At 46.6% G+C, this 19,807-nt stretch overlaps 1 protein-coding gene across 1 annotated transcript; it reads right to left on the bottom strand.

Moving 5' to 3' along the window:
• Positions 1-566: 566 nt before the first annotated feature.
• POP4 (POP4 homolog, ribonuclease P/MRP subunit) lies at positions 567-4,102 on the bottom strand. The gene is made up of 7 exons (XM_058034117.1): positions 4,084-4,102; positions 3,431-3,483; positions 2,859-3,082; positions 2,144-2,221; positions 1,861-1,922; positions 1,416-1,517; positions 567-995 (listed from the first exon to the last, which is right to left on the bottom strand). Exons 1-7 carry the CDS (start codon positions 4,088-4,090, stop codon positions 859-861), a joined length of 663 nt encoding a protein of 220 aa, XP_057890100.1. The 5' UTR covers positions 4,091-4,102; the 3' UTR covers positions 567-858.
• Positions 4,103-19,807: the final 15,705 nt, after the last annotated feature.

Raw genomic sequence — 19,807 nt, forward strand, 5'->3', positions numbered from 1 at the left:
TAAAAAATAAAAAGGGGCTGAGAACAGACAAAGCACAATAGCTCTGTTGACAGAGGTTAAATATTCATAAAGCAATTCTGTGGGTAATTGAAATACAAGATTGAATGGGGGCCACTTCCACCTGTGAATTCCAAGCTTCAAGTGCTTCCCTCTTAGGGGCTGTGCTGTGTTCCTGCACTGTGCCATGGCAGTGTGTGTTTATTGACACAGATACCTGACCTAGCCTGAGAGCTGCAGCTGTCAGTGAGCACTGGGCAGCAGCCAGCCTGCAGGGCTGCATGATTACACATTATTATACATATACATTAACACTGTACACACCTGGTACCTCTAAGAGTATCCACCCCAGCCAGGGGGATGCTCAAGGTAAAACCTGCCACTGAAACATTTATTTGCATGTGCCTGCAGCAGGCCAAGATGCTGATGTTGGCCCAAGAACAATGATTATAAAGAGCAGTGTCAGCAGCTGCAGGCTCACTAGTAGCATGTAACAGGCAGCTAAAGCCCAATTTATACAGAAGGCAACAATAACATTTATTACAGAGTTAAAAATATAATTTTCACTGTACACATTTACACTTATTAACTCAAACAGAAGTCAGATAGTTGATATTGATCATATAACTTTAATAGAAAACAAAATATTATATACAAATAAAAAACCAGACATAACCAATTTCAACAATTGGTGAGACTGCTTAAAGACAGCAGATACTGCTCATTCTTCAGTAAGAAGAAATGCTTTATAAATATTTCACATGGCTGTTGCTTCTTCCATCTGCCAGAAACCCTGCTCCTTGAGCTGCAGGAAAACAGTTTCACAGACATTTCTGTGAATGCTCCTGAGTTTCCATGAAATCACAGGTCAATAGTTCCTTTCAACTTGAACTTTTTGGCAGATCTCTCACTTGCTCTGAGCAGGAACTTGCTGCCGTAGATGTAGGAAATGAACCCATCCAGCTCCAGGCTGAACACGTTGTTAAGTTTGGGAACAACTGAAATGCAAAAAGGACACAAACTGAACAAAGTGTGCCAGTGTAAGTCCCTGTTATGGAAATATCCTATGGAAATATGGAAACATACCAGGGGATGTTATTCACCTGGAGATTTGAGCCTTGACACATTTCAAGGTTTTTATACTTTCTCAAGAGATAAAAAATAACCCAAGCCTCCATGAATTACCAAAGTTATCGGACCATACTGCCGTGTTGCACTTTTTAAAACCTGCTCATTTCTAATGAGATGTGTTTTGGGTAAGATATTGGGCTGTTGGGTGGTCACTTCTGCCACTCTATGCAAAGAGCCAAAGCACTGATATAAACCAAAGCACTCAGAGGCACAAAATGAAGAGTGTGCTCAAGAATTTTTTTATGATTCCTGTTGTGAAAAGAACTGAAAAAGAATGCCTTGTATACCTTTTAACTTGTCCTCTTTAGTGATAATTTTGAAGATGTGTTTAAATTCCTGTAGAATGATTCCTGTTATCCCAACGTAAGAGGGGCACTTGGATTTCGTAACTGAAAGAACACAAGTAGGTATTAGAAATTTTCAGGCGCCCTTTACTTGTTCTTCCCCTGTTGGCTGGTGATTTTAAACATTTTCAAACATAAATATTTAAATATTCTGAAATAATGTCGTTACAGTAATCCCTGGAAGAATGTGCAGTTAACCCTTGCAACCAACAACATGATTTTCAAGAGTAGTTGTGAAGTAATTAGAATTTTTAGGGAGAGAAATACAATCTCAACAATGTGATTCTACAGTTAATGACACTGAAAGGAATTTAAAAATAAGCACCTGAACTTACAGGATCATCTCCTGAATTTCAGATGATGTTCCACAAGCAAACAAACCAAATACCTGTAACAATGGCTCCATGGAGATCAGCTTTGAGCAGCTTGCTCTGAATCATATGGGGTTGCCTTGAAGAAGAGAATGGGATCAAAGAGGAGGGAAAAAAAATCAAATGAACTGTCAGAATTACAAATGTGACCATGACTACTATAATCATGAGAATTCTGTGATTCTGTGAAATGGTACCAATATGCTTATCAGTTAGCCACAGTGTTTCAAGCAGTAACTCAATAGAACTAGAAGTTTTACTGCATAAACCCCAGACTAAATGTAAAATATGCCCACGTACGCATCGGGTTTGAGGCCATGGCACAGGTCTCTGATGTACTGCTTCCAGAGCTCGTGGAGTGGGAGGAAGATGGCATATCTGCAGTAAAATAAAGATAAAATATTATACAAAATCTAGCTATAAAAAAGTCCATTGGTTGATTGCTGAAGTAGTCTGTATTTCCACAGAGTTAGGTCTGACATTTTTAAGTTACACAAACTTATGTTACCCTGCAAGGTGACCCACTCCAAACAGCTGGTTTATCTCATAAAACAAGCACAAAGCATACTCTTCTCTTCCAACCCTAAACAGTGATGTGTTTTAGAGCATCAGGCTAAGACTGAAGAGATTTCTCCTTTTTTTCCCACTCTTTTATCTTCCTGCTTAGTCTGTTAGCAAAGCAGGGGCTTCATCCAGCATGATAAATTCAAGGAACCTTATGCAGAGTTTTGACTCTCTGGTCACAGACAATCCAACTTCACAAAGTGAAACCAGAGGGGATTGTGCCTGGCTTTGATTTCTTGTCATATTTAGGTACACAAAATGAGCTCAACAGAAATGAATCTTTCACCTATGCACACAAGATAATTCTTTTCTCATGCTGAAATGCCACAAGTAGTGTTTCAGACTGACTTTACACACTGGAGGGTTCCTATCCACATCAGCATGCTGCTGTTCTTACAGACTTTTGATGCAGTTCCTCTTTACTACACAAAGAGGACGTTTAAAGCCTTACCTCTGCTGCTCAGGTTCAATTTCAAACAGACGCAGCTCTCGCCTCTGCTTGGCAGTAAAACCTTTTGTCTTCTTCCTCTTCTGCTTGGTCTGTTTCTTGTGATAATGCTCCAGAACGACAGCTTTCCGGCTCAGCATGTCCTGGATAGCCTCATCTTTCATTTTGGGCATGCTGCGCTTCAGGAACGCATGCACAAAGGTCTTGGCTTTTTCTGAGTCCTGGGGCTAAAGACACGTGAAAGGATGCTCTAAAATAGTATGTGTTAATTAAGTTAGAACTTGCTGCTCACCGGTGGTTTCATCAAGTCGGGAGATCTTCCCGCCAGTGCCAGTGGAGGGAGATGTTCCCAGGCGGGGAAGTGCCGAGCGCGGGCACACGCCGGCCCGCTCTCGGACTCACGTTTTGGAGGAAAACTCTTGTTTTGCATTTCGTCTGAAACAGCGAGTTCCGAGCGGGATATACAGGGGAACCCGGGGACCCAACCCACCCCCGGCCCGTCGGTGTCTAACGGGGTTTAAGCGGCGTGTAGGAATGGGAATGGCCCGGTAGCCCCGGCACGGCGTGCTCGGTACCTGCAGGCGCAGCTCCCCGCTCTCCTCGGGCGCCAGCCGGCGGTACAGCTGCCCTGCAAGGCACGGAAGGCACGGCGGCGCGGGGGTCGGCCGGGGCGGGCGCTCACCCACCCCCGGCCCCGCATCCCTCATCCTCCATCGCCCGCTACCGCTCCCCCCTCAAGCCCCACCTTCATCCCTCATCCTCCATCCCTCACCCTCCATCCATCACCGTGCACCGCCTGCCGCCCATCCCTCACCTTCCATTTCCCACCCTCCACGACTCTCCCCTCAGCCCTCACCTCCATCTCTCGCCCTCTACCGCTCCCCCCTCATCCCCCACCTCCATCCCTCACCTCCATCCCTCACTCTCCATCCCTCACCCTCCATCCCTCACCTTCCATCGCCCACCCTCCATCCCCTCATCCTCCATCCCTCGCCCTCCACTGTTCCCCCCTCATCCCCAACCTCCATCCCTCGCCCTCCACAGCTCTTCTCTCATCCCCCACCTCCATCCCTCGCCCTCCACCGTTCCCCCCTCATCCCTCACCTCCATCCCACGCCCTCCACCGCCCTCCCCTCATCCCTCACCTCCATCCCTCGCCCTCCACCGCTCTCCCCTCACGCCTCTCCCCCGTCCCTCTGTCTCCCCTCTCTCCCCTGTCTCCCCTCACCCTCCATGCTGTCGCGGCGCAGCCGGCGCAGGCCGATGACGAGTCGGGCGCGCATGCGCACAGCGGCGCTCTCGATCTGGCCACAAGTCGGCGCTGCTGCCTGCGGAGCTGCGAGTTGCCGTGAAGGGAGCTGCTGCTTAATTGGTTTAATTTACTGATAGTTACTACTCTTGTACTAATAAATTATAAGAACTGGGGGACACTGAGCAACAGAGATTTCATTCATTGTCACGGGGTAGTTTCTTTTTAAAAGCCATGTCAATCATACCTCCTGTTACTCAGGCCACATCGTTTTCCGTGGTCATCCAGCATGTGTGTATGGTCGCAGCCACGCGGAGTGCACAGCTCTGGTGTGGGAGCACTGACATGGCCGTGTCCTTCCCGCAGGAACGGCAGCGTCTGACACTTGTCATGACAACCTGGCCGTCCCAGTCCTCACTTCTCCCTCATCCTGCAGTCACTCTCACCACTGATGCTGGGATTCACATTTCCACATTTCCATCCTGCAGTCTCCTCACCTCCCCTCTCACTTCTGTTGCCCCATTTGCTCTGGAGATCTCCCTCGTCCCCGAGATTTACCCGTGTGGTGCTGGAGGCAGCCACTGCCCAGGCTCCAGGGCCATGGCAGGCACAGCTCCTCTCTGCCCCTGCTAAAGTTCCTCCATTCCCACCTCTCCTGGTAGGAGAGAAGTTCTTTCCAGGTCCCATCCTGTCCCACACGGCCTCTCCAGCCCTGGCTGCCGCTGCAGGGAGTGCCTGGCTCTGCTCTCCGTGGTTAGCAGTGTGTCAGTCTGTCCTGGAGCTGTACACCTAACAACGTGAGATCTTGGGTTAAAATCAGCCCTCCTGTTTCCAGCAGTCAAGGTCAAGACATAGGAAGATGCCACTTGTGAGATTTACATGCTCTGACACATCAGGGCCTCTTTCCTCCTGGGACAGGACAAAATCCAGCTCACTTACCAAACAGCAGTGTCTTGAAACTAGCATGGCCAATTCCTTTTCCTGACAAACCAGTCCCAACTCCTGCAGTTCTCTGCTCAGGCATTCTTCTTCTCCAAATACAGAAAAGATTTATATTCTCATCACATGGCAATATTTGCTTAGAAGATAAGTAAGCAAGGCTTGGTAAAGGATATCTGGGGGGAGAGTTACAGGGGCAGCGTATAGGAAACATGATGATTTTGTGGAGTGCTGCTGTGGGGCACAGAGGTACTAAAGGGATGCCTAACAGGGAATGAAATAGTAGATCTCTCTGGTTGTGTGTAAAGGAGAAAGGCCTGGTGTTTGCAGAGAATTAAACATGAACAGCAGCTGGTTTGTATCACAGACCTCCTGGCAGCTAAATATGTTACCACAGCAAGTGGATCTCTTCATTTTACAAAGCATGGACTCCTTGAGTTGTCATTGCTACTATGAGAAGATCAATTTTCATGAATGGAGTACCAGGATAAGCGCTATGGGTCTTTAGGGCCATATGAGTGCTCCTTCACTGGATTTATGCCGCAATTCTTAGGGCACTTCAGGGATTAATAGTCAAATCAGTGTTGGCGGTGCTGGTGTTGTAAATCCAATGATCCAGGCTAAACTGGTGCCTGGGGAAACCAGCCTCTTCCAACAGCTCTACATCTTCATTTCCCAATTTATCTTCAGATGTAATGTCTGAGGGAGCGAGCTCAGAGCGTTAGTGTGTGTCCCAGCAAGAAGGCTCTGCATCAGGAGTCGAGACTCACATCAAATAAACATGAAAAAGAATAGGTGAAGACACTGAGAAACTGCAGAATAGGCAAAGGCAGTTTGTAGATAAGAAAAAGAAGGCTCAGAGAAATGAGGAAAGATGGGTAAGATGTGAATGTAAAGTGATGTGGAAATATGCCAGCAAATAACTATAATGCATATTTGGGGATGTGCAGCACCCTGTCATAGTGTCTTAGAATTTTCAAGCTTCTTACTTCAAGTAAATCCCATTGGAATAGGTTTGTAGTGATAAAATTCCATGATGTATATTATTAGTACCATGTTATAGGTGCCAACATTGGTGTTTCTTATGCAATTAAATCTATATGGCTTTACTAATTGCTCTCCAGCGACAGTAAGACCCCACTGACAGCTTTGCAAACCCCTTTCATGGACACAATCTAGCTGTGCCCTAGGGGAGGATATTGCTGTATCTCCTGGGGCTGCTGAACTGCAGGGATGGGCAAGGACCCATGTGCAAGCCAGGCTGGGGAACAGCAGTGCCTGGGAGAGCTGGGTGCCTGTGGAGCAATTACACAATGAGCTTTATTGTGACAGTCACAGAAAGCTAAAACTTGAGAGGTGAAGTGACCAAAGACAGTACCATTAAAGATGTTTGTGTGACACAAGAATAGCAGATCAGGGTTTAAAAAAAAAAAAGAGTAATTATGAACTGAAGCAAGAGATGAGTGTGAAGTTAACTGGTGTGTGCAAAAAGTCACTGGGCTGTAATCACTGTTATACTTTTGCTGACAGTCATGCAGGAAATAAATACTGTAATTCTCTAGAAGGACTGTCTCAGCAAGCATTTGAGCTCTCAAGATCAATATAGTTCATTCCTCTTGGCCAAATTGTATTAGCAGCTGAATCTGGTCCCTGGGGACATCTGTACTGGTGAAAATAATTTCCATTTAAAGCGCTCTGATCTGATTTCCTCTCTCCAGATAATACAATTCCCACCCCCTTCCCATGGCTGTGCTGAAGTAGCATCCATCCAGTCCGTGCCAGCCCTGCCACCATCCCACAGCTCCTGCCTGCACCCAGCCTTGGCATCCTGCTCTGACATCCTCTTGGGCTGGGGGAGCAGTTTTAGGGCCAGGGCTGACCATGCCCAACACAGCCGATCTCCCCAGCCCTGGCTGTGCAGCCAGGACCTTTCCATGGGGTCAGTACTCAGTGTTCCCTGAGGAAAAGGAAAAAGCTGTCTAGGAGAGGGTCATGTCTGGGGTGGTGGGTGGGTGGGCAGGTGAAATCTGCCATCCAGCCCAGTGGGAACATGGAGTGATTGACAAGGGTAACCTGAATCTTCATCTCGTGTCAGTGGAGGTATGCCAGAGGAAGGTTTGCAGTATTTGTGTCTAAGCCCAAACTCTTGCATTAGGGCCTTGGTTGAGTGATTTTAGATTGCTGTGTTTGAGTGATGAGCAGCATCTTCTGAAGCACCATGTATCCCTCAAATGTGTCTTTTCCATATAGCTTTCCATTAATTTTTCTGCTTTATCAGCTCGCCCTTAACTCCAGGCTTGTCATCGTGTTCTGCCCCCGCCCCAAGCTGGCAATCTGTCCTTCCCAGCTGAAGGGTCATTATTTCCTTCTCATCTCAAACTGCAGCTGCTGCTCCAGGGCACAGACAAAAGGCTGGCTTGTCTGTGCCTGACAGGAACAAGAAAGAGCTGGGAAGCACAGTCCAAATAGATCTCAGTGGCAGAGACATCAGAAGCAAATAGTTATCCAAAAATGTTTTCAGAAAATCCTAATGGTTTAATAGGTGGGTTTTAAAAAAATCAAAGTGAAACAAGGCAGGTTTTTGGCAGGTTGTGCCATGTCTCCACAGCTGCTCACACTAGAGGGCAGCCAGAGACTGTACAGTGCTGTTAGAATTCAACTCACTGTCTTAGAGTAAAAAATAAATTATAAAAGTTTACAAATTGTGTCCTCTTATGGAAGAAATGTGCCCATTTGCAGCTTGGTTTAGCATACAGAACTCCGGTTCCTCCACATACCAACCTTTTCTGCATCACAGTGTCAGTGAAAAGAGGATTGTGAAGGAATTCAATTTCACCACAAGTTAGGGCAGCCACTTTTTAAACACCAATAAATTCTTATATCAAAATAAGAAGCCATATCCATCTTAAGATATTTAAAATATGGGCAACCCTAGAATACCTGGAGATTACTACTGCAAGTGACAAGTACCCAGCCTTGGCACTCAGAACAGTGCTAAAATAGCAACACTTTATTCCCAAAAGAGCAACGAGCAGTCAGGAAAGCTGAGGCTTTGGCAGCTGACATTTGCTTTCCCCGAGTGCTGGGATCATGTATGATCCAAACACACATCAGCATGACAGGCACCACTTCTGCTCCTGAACAGCTTGTATTTACTAATTAATACCAGCATTCAGCATTCATGTATTGTTCCATGACAGTGTCTCACAGTCATTACTTTTGTTCTGCTTTGAGTCTCATTTAGAACTTATTGAATGTTTTATTTTAAAACTTAATTAACATTAGGTCATGTGTGATAGGGAGGCATGATGCAGAAATGAGTATTAACAATAGTAAATTAGAAAGTAATAATAGTCATTGGAGTTACAGCAGTTTGACTAGTTTAATGTATTTCATTTGGTTTTGGTTAAACAACATAAAATTAACATAATTCATTACAATTTGAAAATAATACAGGTGTGTTGAAAATAAAAGGTGAAAATGATTTGTGTTTCCCTGCAGCATGTTTTGCTGTGTTTGCCAGCAGGTGCTCGGGGCAGGGGCAGGGGAGGGCACCCTGCAGCCCAGGGGGCTGTGGCTGGGGCTGTGGCACTGTCTGTGACACTGTGACCCACAGGGGAGCAGGAGGCTCCAGCCACTCTGGGCAGTGTCCACAGCACAGCACTGCACCCAGCCAGCCCCTGCTCCCTGCCAAACAGCCCCTGTGCCTGGAGTTACAGCTGCTGAGGAACCCCAGGGAGGCTGAGAAGGTTCATTAAGTGAACAGACAGGAATTTCTCGTTTTTCCTCTATAATGAGGCATCCTTCTCAAAAGCATCACTCTCAGCAAAGCCCCGTTCCTGCCAGACTCTTTGGAAGCAGCGTGCTGAGGCTGTCAGGAGTGAGCCATTCCTTTTAACACAGCGAGTCTGCTTGTGCACCTCCAAGGGATGCAGCTGCTGAATGCACACTGAAGGGCTCCTCTGCAGCCCTCAGCTCCAGGTCCTGCTGCTTTGGATGTGTCTGTCACAGCATGCCAGCTCACGAGAGCCCTGCCCAGGGAACCTGTGTGTCTCAGGTGGAGAGACCCAGAGGAAAACAGGTGGGAGCTATTGGTCTGTTGAAACTGGGCTGAATGAGCCCCTTTGGCACAGTCAGCACCTGAACTAGCAGTTCATGAGGCAGTCTGAGGGGAGAGCTGTGATTCCCAGCTGATAGGGAATGGTACATACTCACACAGGGTGCTGCTAACCCATAACACTGCTGGGACCATGCTGGTAATGCATGGAGGCAGCCTTACTTTTATAATGTTCCTGGTGATCTACACTGCTGTTTTATCAATTACAGAGACATCAATGACTGTATAAAGTGTGATCCAAACCACCAAGGGAAATTCAGCTTAGTCCCCCTCACTGGACTGCAGTGGAGGGCAGTGAGCTGTGCTCAGGACTCTTGAAGTTTTCATCCATGGGAGCGTGTAAAGCAGTCACAGCATCTGAGGGCTTGGACTCCCACTGCAGGCAGGGTCCTTATGAGCAGTGGTCAGCTCCTTGCAGAGCTGGTGATGAGGCTTTCAGCTCCCTGTCTGCAATCCCATTTCTTTGGGACTGCTGGAGTGTGCTGGGGCACTGAGGGGGTTAATGCTGCAGCAGTCCTTTGATAATTGAAAAAGAAAAAAGCCCATCCGAAGCTAACCAAACAATCCCCTGTTTGAGGTCAGTGCTCTAGTAAGTGCCTTTTAAAGAAACAATAACCTGGTGCAATAGAAAACATTCTGTCCCTCTCTTCAGCAGAAATCTGATAAAGCACAGAGAGAGGCAGGTGTCCAAGGAGATAAAAGTAATAAATGTGGCTGCAGTTCGGGAGTGAGTTAGGCTGTCAGGCTGGTAATTAAATGAAAGCCCTCTCAGGAAATGCTGGAAGCTAATAGATACACATGGAGATGCCAATTCATTTGCCTCAGCAATATATGTTAATTTTAGCATGAGATTAATTTATACATTTTGCAGTGGGACAAAATGGCAAGGATGGGAGGGGGAGAGCTTTCATCCTGCCAATGGCAGAGATTATTAAGCACGTTACATTTGTTAAAAACAGAACAGTGTGTGAAAATGGGAGAGAGAAAATGTTTAATTTTAACTCTAAACAGAGTTAACTAATCACAGGCTTATAACTGACCCAAAGCACTCTTGCACACAGCTTCCAGGGGCTCCTTGGCTTTGCCACAGCTCAGTAAGTACAGAGCCCTCGTTAGCAGGTAGCTCGAGCCACTCTGTGTTGCTGTGGTTTAAAGGATTTCTGAGTTACGAGAGTGTGAAATGAGGAGTGCTGCAGGGGTGGATCCCACTACAGGAAGAACAGAGGTTATTTGGGACTACAGCAAGCTCAAGGATGGATGCACTGGCAAATGTACAGAGGAGCTGCAGGAAACGATAGATTTGTATGTAAAAGCACACTGGTTATCACTGAGAGAGCTGGTAATCACCAAGAGCTGGTAATCTGCAGCAGAGCTGGTGGTCACCACAGGCTTGGGGCAGTGAGCAAGTCACGGGTCAGGATTAGCTGTGTGGCACACCCTGTCCACAGAGCTGCCCAGCTCCTGGTTTGTGGTTGTCCTGCTCTGGAGGAAAGCTAACTCTGAGGCCAGGCAGACACTGAAGCAGGGGAGATGTTCTCCTGCAGTGGGTGCAGTCAGGGGGCTGTGACCCTGCTGTGCCCTCAGGAGGTGGATGTTTGTGTGCTACTGCCCCTCTCTGAGGTCATCTCCGAACCTTGCATCACTTCAGTGCTATCTGTAACAGACACTGAGCTCTCATGTAGCACCACTGCAGCTCCCAGTGCACAGCTGGGGACAGACACCCAGCTCCCAGTGCACAGCTGGGGACAGACACACTGCTCCCAATGCACAGCTGGGGACAGGCACACTGCTCCCAGTGCACAGCTGGGGACGGACACACTGCTCCCAGTGCATCTCAGGCCCCTGGTGAGTCTGGAGCTGTGCCTGTGCTGGTGTCTGCCAGGACAGCCCCAGGTGCTGCTGGGGACACGAAATGAGGCCCTGATTTACACATCCAAGTGTGGCATTAAGGGCTTCACTACGGGTATCTCAGTGCTGAAACACACACTGCAGCACAGCAGGCTTCTTTCTAAAAAAAGCACTCTGATCTGTGAAATTATCAGCATTGAGGCAGCAGAAGCAAAGCAGATTTTCCTTTATTTTCTTCTACCTTAGAGGAGGAATACTCACTTGCCCTTCAGTATGATTACAGCCCATTTACCAACACTTCTTTTTTCTGAATTTCAGACCTACTTTTTGGAACAGTCACAAGGAAGAAGTGTTTCTTTTCAGAGCTTGGAGCAGCCAGAACAAGGGTAAAGTTTATTTAACAAAAAGAATAGTTCTCGCTGAATACATATTGTAAAAATACAGTATCATTTAAAGAAAAATAGAAATGGTTGTGGGTCAGGGTCAGGGAAGGAAGATAATGACATCTGCTGTAAAGTGCATCCAACAACTGTCTTCAAATTTTAAAGTATTTTTTATTGGATGTTTTTTCTTTTCTCTGTGTAATTATGCAAAATAATAGAAATAGAAAAAGATGTGCTAGGTGCTGAAAGCAAGGTGAAGGCTTGCTCAGGGATTGCAAATAGAGGCATTATGAGTGGTGTCTCAGGTGCTGATTTCAGAGGTGTGGGGCTCTTTCTGGGATGGGGGTCTGTGTCCTTCCTGCCCACACAGGTGTCCCCTAAGGGACATCCTCCCTGCATGGCTGGCCAGGGCAGGACCCTGAGGGCCCCACGAGGGCTGGCCCTGGCTGCACACTCCTTGCTTAACAGCCACTGCCCTGATGTCACCTCAGTCCCTTTTATTCCAGACTGCAGCTGTCAAAATCCACACTCTTCATGAGAAGGAGAGCTGTTACCCACTTTTGATAATGGTACTTCTGGTTGGCTCTTGCCACTCCTGCTGCCCAGTCTGGCTGCTGGGTCTCCTCTCAGGCTCTGCTGTAGTGTCCTTCTGCCCCTGCTCCAAGGGCTCTCAGCGTTTCCATGACACTGGGAGGTGAGCTGGGGACAAACCCAGGAATGTCCTGGCAATCCTACCAGCATCAGCCCTGGGTGTTTGCCTGGGTGAGCTGTGGGAGACATGGAGGAGTCAGGAGAGCTCATGTCATTGCAGGAGGGGCTCCTGTGCCAGGGACATCATCTTAATGAAACCCTCCCTATCCCCTGAGGACTGACTTACAGGGATCTTAAAGGGACTGTGGGCCATGCTTTAATGTGTCTTTGTCTTGACATTACTGAATCCTACTGAGCCTTCCATAACTCTGCCATTTAAACACAGACGTGTTGTGTGTTGTCTTCTTCTTATGAATTGAAACGAATTAAAAAAAAAAGAAGGTAGAAATAATAATTTTCCTCTTTGTCATGCATTTAAAAACACCAGACTCCATAGCTGAGATGTTTTTGGTGCTCACACAGATACAGAGTCAGTTCTGGGGGTAGGAAACGGGGATGTTCCAGTTTTCAGTGCAGATACATTCCCTGCAACTCAGGTTCTGCTCTGGCTGGGAAGCACCAGGGCATTCCCCATCTCTGGCCAGAGGTGATGAGTGAGCACAGCAGCTGGAGCTGCTCTCCCTCAGTGTGGAGAGGGTGTTTCTGGAGCCCGGTGCTCTCCAGGTGGGCCCAGAGCTCTGCTCCAGGTCCTGCTGCTGCCCCGGGCTGTGCTTCCAAACCAGCTGAGCCTCCCACATGGCAGCGTGATTTACTAAACCACTAAGATATTGGGTCAGCCTTGTAAATCATTTTAATTATTTCACTAAACAGGTTGTGGAAATACATCAATAGAAAATATGGCATTTAGGCTTACAGTGCTGTGCATTCATTATGGGAAAGGAGTTATATTAACTGATTTAGGAGCTAATAATAACTGAAAATAACAATTTAATGGAAGCCTTCCAATCCTGCACTTTCAAAGCAGGATACAGCTATATGCAGTCTACTCATTTTAATCTCAGTCAAGTATACAGAGCAATCTTTTGACTCTCAGAGAAATGTCAGTCAAGTACAAGTACTTGCAGACTTTCAGCATCCCATAAATTACATTATAATAAAACCAAAACAAAGAAACTGTCAACAACCATTTTTGCATACTGGCAGGGTCACACAAACCAGACACATGAAAAATTAGAAAATATATTGCAATCTAACAAAGTGAAAGAGTTGCACAGTAGGGGCTACTTTCCTCTTGCAGTTTGTATTTCTGTGAGACTGTAGTTTGTGCTGCAGAGCTTGAAGGACACTTTAAGATATTGGAGTTTTATCTCAAACATCTGAATAGTAAATATATGCTATATTTCTGTGAATATACACTATATTTGTGATTTATATATGCAAGGAGACAGGGAGGAAAGCAAACCAGAAAAACCTAATCTCACCTGTGCAGCAAAAGCCAGGTCCCACCATTCAGTAGCTGGGATCAGCATTGCCCTGTTACAATTATCTGTAGCTGACCTCAATTTGGTATGCTGTGTCCTGGTTTTCCTAATGCATACATGACAGTCACCTGTGCTGTTAAAATATTTCCTCCTGAAATAAGCTGTACATTGTGACTCTTTAATGCCTTATTGGCCATCGAGTGACTGCTGAAGGCAGCAGCAGGACTGTGGGCAGAACTGGAGCTGCAATCAGATAGTGGCCCTGTGTCAGGCTGCTTGGAAAGCCTGCAGCCTCCTGATAGGCACTTGCCACACCAGCTATCTCCACTCTGCTTTGCAGGCACAGTTAAGCTTTTCTTTAAGCCCGCAGGGTAGATAGCTTTGGAATTATGCACTTCATCACACCCCAATTAGCTAGGGATGCATGACAGAACCCGTTATCACTTGGTTTAGGTGGGAAAACACCTTATTTTGCTTCTTGGTTCAGCACGTGAAGAAAAAACCACACCCCCTTTTTCTGCACTGGGAAAAGCTTGTTTTAGAGCAGACTGAAACTTCGAGCTGTGTCAAATCATGCTGTTCCTGCTTATTTACCTGTGTCCTTGAGCTCCACCCAGCTGTTTTGGGAATGCTCAGTGTTGCTGAAATGGAAATGAATGGCTTCAGCATGACAGCAGCACTTGCTGAGCACACTGCCTGTGTAGGCTGTGCCTCAGGTGTGTCTCGTGGTCCTGAGCCCCCAGAGCAGGTGACACTGACATTGTTTCCCAGGTAAATGGTCCCCAGGGGTCCCCTCACCATTTTGCAGTTGCACTCCTGGCTGTAAAAGCAAACTGGACAGATGTTTTTCCCAAGCCAGCAGCCACAGACGAGCACTGACTGAAGGGAAACGTGAACATGTGGCATTTTCATGGCCCTGAATGTGAGCAGGGCTTTCTCTGGTGCTGCTGTGCTCCTAAAGACCTGCTGTGGTAAGGTTTGAATTACCTGGGGTAATGAGCCTAAACTGGGTTGACTTTTCCATGCACATTTACAAGCAGATTGACAAACACTTTCTGAACCCAGCAAACCTCTTTTGAGATGGTTTTCTTTACTGAAGTGCTTTAGTCTAGCATAAGTAGTGTAAGACCTCTTGGTCATTAAATAATTAACTCTGGTTCATAACGGGAGTTTATGTTCTTAAAAAATACAGCAAAAGTTCAACTACTCACACTTGACACTGTGGCAAGCTGGATTTAGTTCCTTATATTCAGTCTTGTCATTAAGTCATGTTACAGCTGCCATTCTGACAGGGGCCTGGTGTGGTTGCTCACTGTAAGGGCAGAGCCCACCTCCCCACCCTCTGTCCCTCCCTGGTGCTGGGGAGCTGCAAGGGGACCACAGCCACAGATTCCTCCAGGACTGAAGCACTAATAGGGGCTCAGTTTTGGTCTTCCTGTCTTGTCAAGCCCTGCTTGCTTCTCTGGAGACTGAAATGCCAGGGTTATTAATTATTAAAGGATGTCATAAGGAGTCTGGCTGTGTGGTTCTTGGCTAGCTTGGGTGCAAAGTCATTATCAGTGACTTAGCCATAAATGGAGGTTCATTCTAACCAGGATTGCAATTAGCACCTTGCTGTGCATTTAACTAACTTGACTTTCATACCACTGTACTATAAAAGTTGAAATTATATCCAGGCACTCTGTAAATGGATTACACTATTATAATTATTTGTAGCACTGAATGATTGTACTTTTACTGTCTTGCACTAAATTAGCATAAATGAATAACAAACACGAGTGTATTTGGTAAAGACCACAAAATAACTGATGTTTCCTTAATCAAACTGTAAATTTTCACTGTCTCATTTGATTTTGTTGCCTTTAGCTTCTCTTGTGCACTTTCTCAAGTGCTGCATTCCCCTCAGGGTTCCAGGTATCAGTGACAGACATGTCCAGCTTGGATCATCCCTCAGTACAGTTATCCCTTGGCCTGACTTGGTTTAGATGTGCACACTGCGCCTTTTTCTGAGGGTTTACTGACATTCCCAAGCAAGTGCAGCTCCAGAGCTCACACACTGCCTGGCTCACTCAGGGTGAGACACACAGGGTATGGAGGCACTGCTGCCTTCCTGGGGCACTGTAAACTCAGGATAGCACTGGGGGGTGTTTCAGCAGCATCCAAATTCCTGCCACAGACACAGGATGACTGTTTAGGGAAAACAGGCTTTTAAATCTTGAGGCACTTGAGGGTCCCTTCAGGAAGGGATGGGTGGCTTTTCCTTGTGCTGCCACTGTCCCTGCCTGCTCAGAGCAGTGGGAGCAGCAGTGCCTGTCCTGCCAGAGCAGAGTGTGAGGCTGAGCTGTGCCCTGGGACGCTGGGCAGGAGCTTTCCTGAGCTTTCCTGAGCTGCAGGGGCTGTGGCTGGCAGACTGGTGACACAGCCCCTGCCATCCTGCTTTCAGGGCTCTGCAGGGGATCCCAGAAAAGAAGGACAAACGAGGAGTCCTCAGCACCACGCTGGTGATGCTCCATAGGCTCCAGAGAGCTGGCTCTGATTCTCAGAGCACAAAAAAAGCCCCAGCCCAGGCTGCCTGCTGGCAGGAGAGGGCAGGTTAATTCCCAAGGGGGAGCTCAGTCTCAGATCCTTGGCTGAGATGTGGCCAAGCTGCTCCTGTCTGGGTCGCAGCCAGCAGCACATTGCTCTCCCGAGGGAAGGATGAGGCAAAGGCAGGAGGGTGTCAGAGCCCTGGCACCGACCTTGCTCGCGCCCAGCCCCAGAGCACACACACTCCCTGAGGGGCTGGGGACACACTGTAAAACTGCAAAGACACTTGGTTATGACACACTGACAGGTATCCATCACTTGCATCAGCTCTGACAACTCTGAAATGCAACAGTCCAGAGCAGTAAGTAAATAAATTACAGCATGGGCATTAAAAAAAGGCTCTGCCATGGGAATTTAGAGCTAAATCTCATGTTTAATGTAGACTGTTAATACAGACAGACTCTGTTGGGAAAAAAAATAAATTAAAACCTATTATAAAAACACAACAGAAATAAGAAATATGTTACTGATTTTTGCCGAACTGCTGACTTTGACTGCCAGCCTAAATCTCAACACCTGCCTAGGTACTATGTTGATCACCCTAAAACCCAAAATGAGTCACAATACTCACTGGATTGTCAGAGCAACTTCAAAACCTGAAAAATATTTCGTAATGCAGAATTCCTATTTTAGTTTACTAAAATAAATCAATTACTTCAGATTTCCAAGCAAAATTACAAGAAAATCAAAAAACAAGAGTCCATTTCTGTGGTCATGTGTTTTTTCACCTGTGTAATACTCCCAAAGACTTAACCTGTTGATTCCTATTTCAAGGATAATACTAACACAGAGATGAATGAAAGTTTTTGAAAGATCTGGTCATGGAATAGAAATAAAAGTAACGCCCCCTATCCCATCTTCCCAGAGCAAATCCCAAACATTTCCTGTTAGGAAAGTATGATCTTCAATTGAACTGTAAACATTTTTGAATTATTTATGAAGATCTTGGCAGTTTAGTTTGCATTACACTACAGATGATTTTCCATATGAGATTTAAGAACCAGTTCAATAATACAGGAAAGGAAATCTATACTCAACAAATAGGGAAATCCATTAACTAACACCACATCACAGTCCTCTTTGATTCAGCTCTTAATGTAACTGAGTTTTACTTGCAATGTCCATAATTGCTATAATTTGAAGGTGGGCAGTCAGCAGAGGAGAAATAGGAGGTTTCAATCACTCATTGCATGGATCCTTAAAAAAGCCGCCTTGTTCAGTGCTAAATTTTGGCTTGTCATTGTTCTAGATCTGAAGCACATATTTTTCATGACTGGTTTCATTTATAATATTATCCATCTCTACTCAGCAGAGGTTGCTGGCTTCTATAAACTTGGTCTAAACTCAGTGACAACCTCCCATCCTGCCTGTTGCAGCCTGGCAGGGTGGTAGAATTGCTGCACACCCACACCACGGAGAGCTCAGCAGAGGGAAGGCAGAAAGGATCTTTGCATGATGTATTCCAGCAAAGGTTTATTCCAAAGCAGGGACAAAGACAAAACCATGGGGTCTGCACAGACTTAGGTACCAGTGACCTGGTGCACAGGGGTGGTGCAAAGGGCAGGAACTGCAGGGACAATGAGGGATGAATATTTGGGATGGGCAGTGTCCACTGGCCAGTGGGAGAAGCAATCTGATGTAGATTGGCAATAGTGCTGCAGAACACCATGGGCTAGGTCCTCTCTTCAGCCTAGCTGGGGAAAACTCTGTGGTATATTCTTCCAAGGCAAGGCCCTGGGGATTTCCCTGGGGTGGAAGGATTCAGAGGATTCCCTGCCCTTCCTCCCTCCTCCCCATCCCATCACACGTAGCTGCTGTGCTGGGGCAGGACAGGCTGAGGCAGGGGATCCTTACAGCCTGCCTTGCTGGGATTCTTCAAGCCTTCATCTTGTTCCCGTTGTTTCAAGGCCTGTTAATTTTCCTGTGGAATAAATGCAGCATAAATGCAGCTGCTCCTGCATGAACAAAACCCAAACCTGGTCCCTGTGTGCCCACAGCAAAGCCCCCAGTTGCCCAGCAGCCCCCATTGCAGCACAGGATCTGCAGAACTGCACAGAAACACCAGAGAAGCCCAGAAACAGCAGAAAAGAAAGAACCCCCCATCTTCACCCTGCTGTAAGTGGATGTTTTATCATTTAAACCCATGAGCAGCAGTAATTCCCACACGCTGGTATTTCAGTGCTCCCCAAGCACTGGTTTTCCCTGCCCTGGGGGCTCAGAGCCCCGGGGTGATGCAGGGGGTGTCCCCAGGTGCAGAGCTCAGGGGGCTGCAGGGCTGGCAGAGCCCTTCCCTGCCCAGTGACACCAGCCAGACACGCTCGCTGCGCATTAATATTCTCACAACAACCCCCCTCCAATCAGTCTTTGCTAAAAGCATTAATTAAGACTTTAACATTTCTGATCCCATCAATTTTCTGTTCTCTTCTTATTAAATAGATGTACTAGGGGCGTTTGAATAATAACTGCCCAAAGTTTGGGGATAATGAATAAATGAACTTTGCCAGCCTCTGGCTAAGCATGAAATTTGCTGTGGAGTAACAAATGCAACGGAGGCAGCTCATACATTAACCAACCTAGTTTTGACACACAAGTTTGGGAGCACATTATTTACTTACTTACTAATTCTAAGCAAGACTGGGCTCCAAAATGTTTTATGCAGGAAATGACAAATGACGTGTTCAGACATTCTTTTGCACTCTCCATCACAGCGTGAAGCTGCTCATTCTCCCATCTTCCCTTCAGTGGATCTGGCCCTCTTGCCACGCACAGCGAGGTTCTCAGCACTGCAGGCTCCATTTTCCTCGGGAACTTTGCCAGAAAAGGAGCACACCACAAACTGGGTAATTTTGTTTTTTATTCGCTAGGTCTTGGCACTTTGAAGGTCACCTGTGTGCTATCAAACTACTTTTGTTCCGTGTATTTTTACATGTGCAAGGCTGTAGCAGCAGCTCTGTTACAGTGCTGTAAATCCATTGGTTTTTGTGGAAATCCATTAACTCGCAGTGGATTTATGGCGGCATAACTGTGAGCGAGCCGCGGCTGATGGCGCAGACTGGAAATATTACAAGGAAAAGTGCAAAGTTCTATTGATTTTCTCTCAGGAAAAATGTGTGTTTCCTTATGATTATATTACAGATGACTCAGCTCTGGCCCCCAGCAGCCATCCCTCGTGTTTCCCTGCTTGCTGGCTGTGCGAGGAGCCGGTGCCGTGCCCGGTGCAGGGGGAGCCACAGCAGCCTCCCCCCACAGCTCTGCAGCACAGGCACTCACTCCTAATCGATTCTGACAGCAGACACCACGAGGAATGCTGAGATTTATGAAAGAGCAAGATTTGCCACCAGCCCCTGTCCATTACGGGTACGGCGGAACCTCGCTCTGCCCTTTGTAAATACAATCAGCACAAGTGAGGCAGTTGCCCTTTTCAGAAGAAGGAGCACTCTCAAAGGACAGATGTTTTAGCAAAAGTTCTCAACACCCTCACAAGCAATAAGGCTTCAAATTCTTTACAATTTCTCTTCAAAATGTTTCTCGTTCTTTAAGTGCTTTTTAAGGACTAAATACTGTACTGAAAGCTGCAGTCTCCTCTTTAGCCACTTATTTTCCCTGCACTACAGGAATATGGGGCCAATTATAGTCTGTGTGTTTTGCTAAGAAAAGCTGGTCTGAATGTGGAAACCATGGCCCCAAAACCGGAAGGACTCATTTTGCACATTTTTAAAGGCAGACATGTAGTGAGGGTGAAGGTAAAGGTAAAGCAA

This window comes from Melospiza georgiana, chromosome 14 (genome assembly GCF_028018845.1).
Source record: "Melospiza georgiana isolate bMelGeo1 chromosome 14, bMelGeo1.pri, whole genome shotgun sequence".
NCBI lineage: Eukaryota > Metazoa > Chordata > Aves > Passeriformes > Passerellidae > Melospiza > Melospiza georgiana.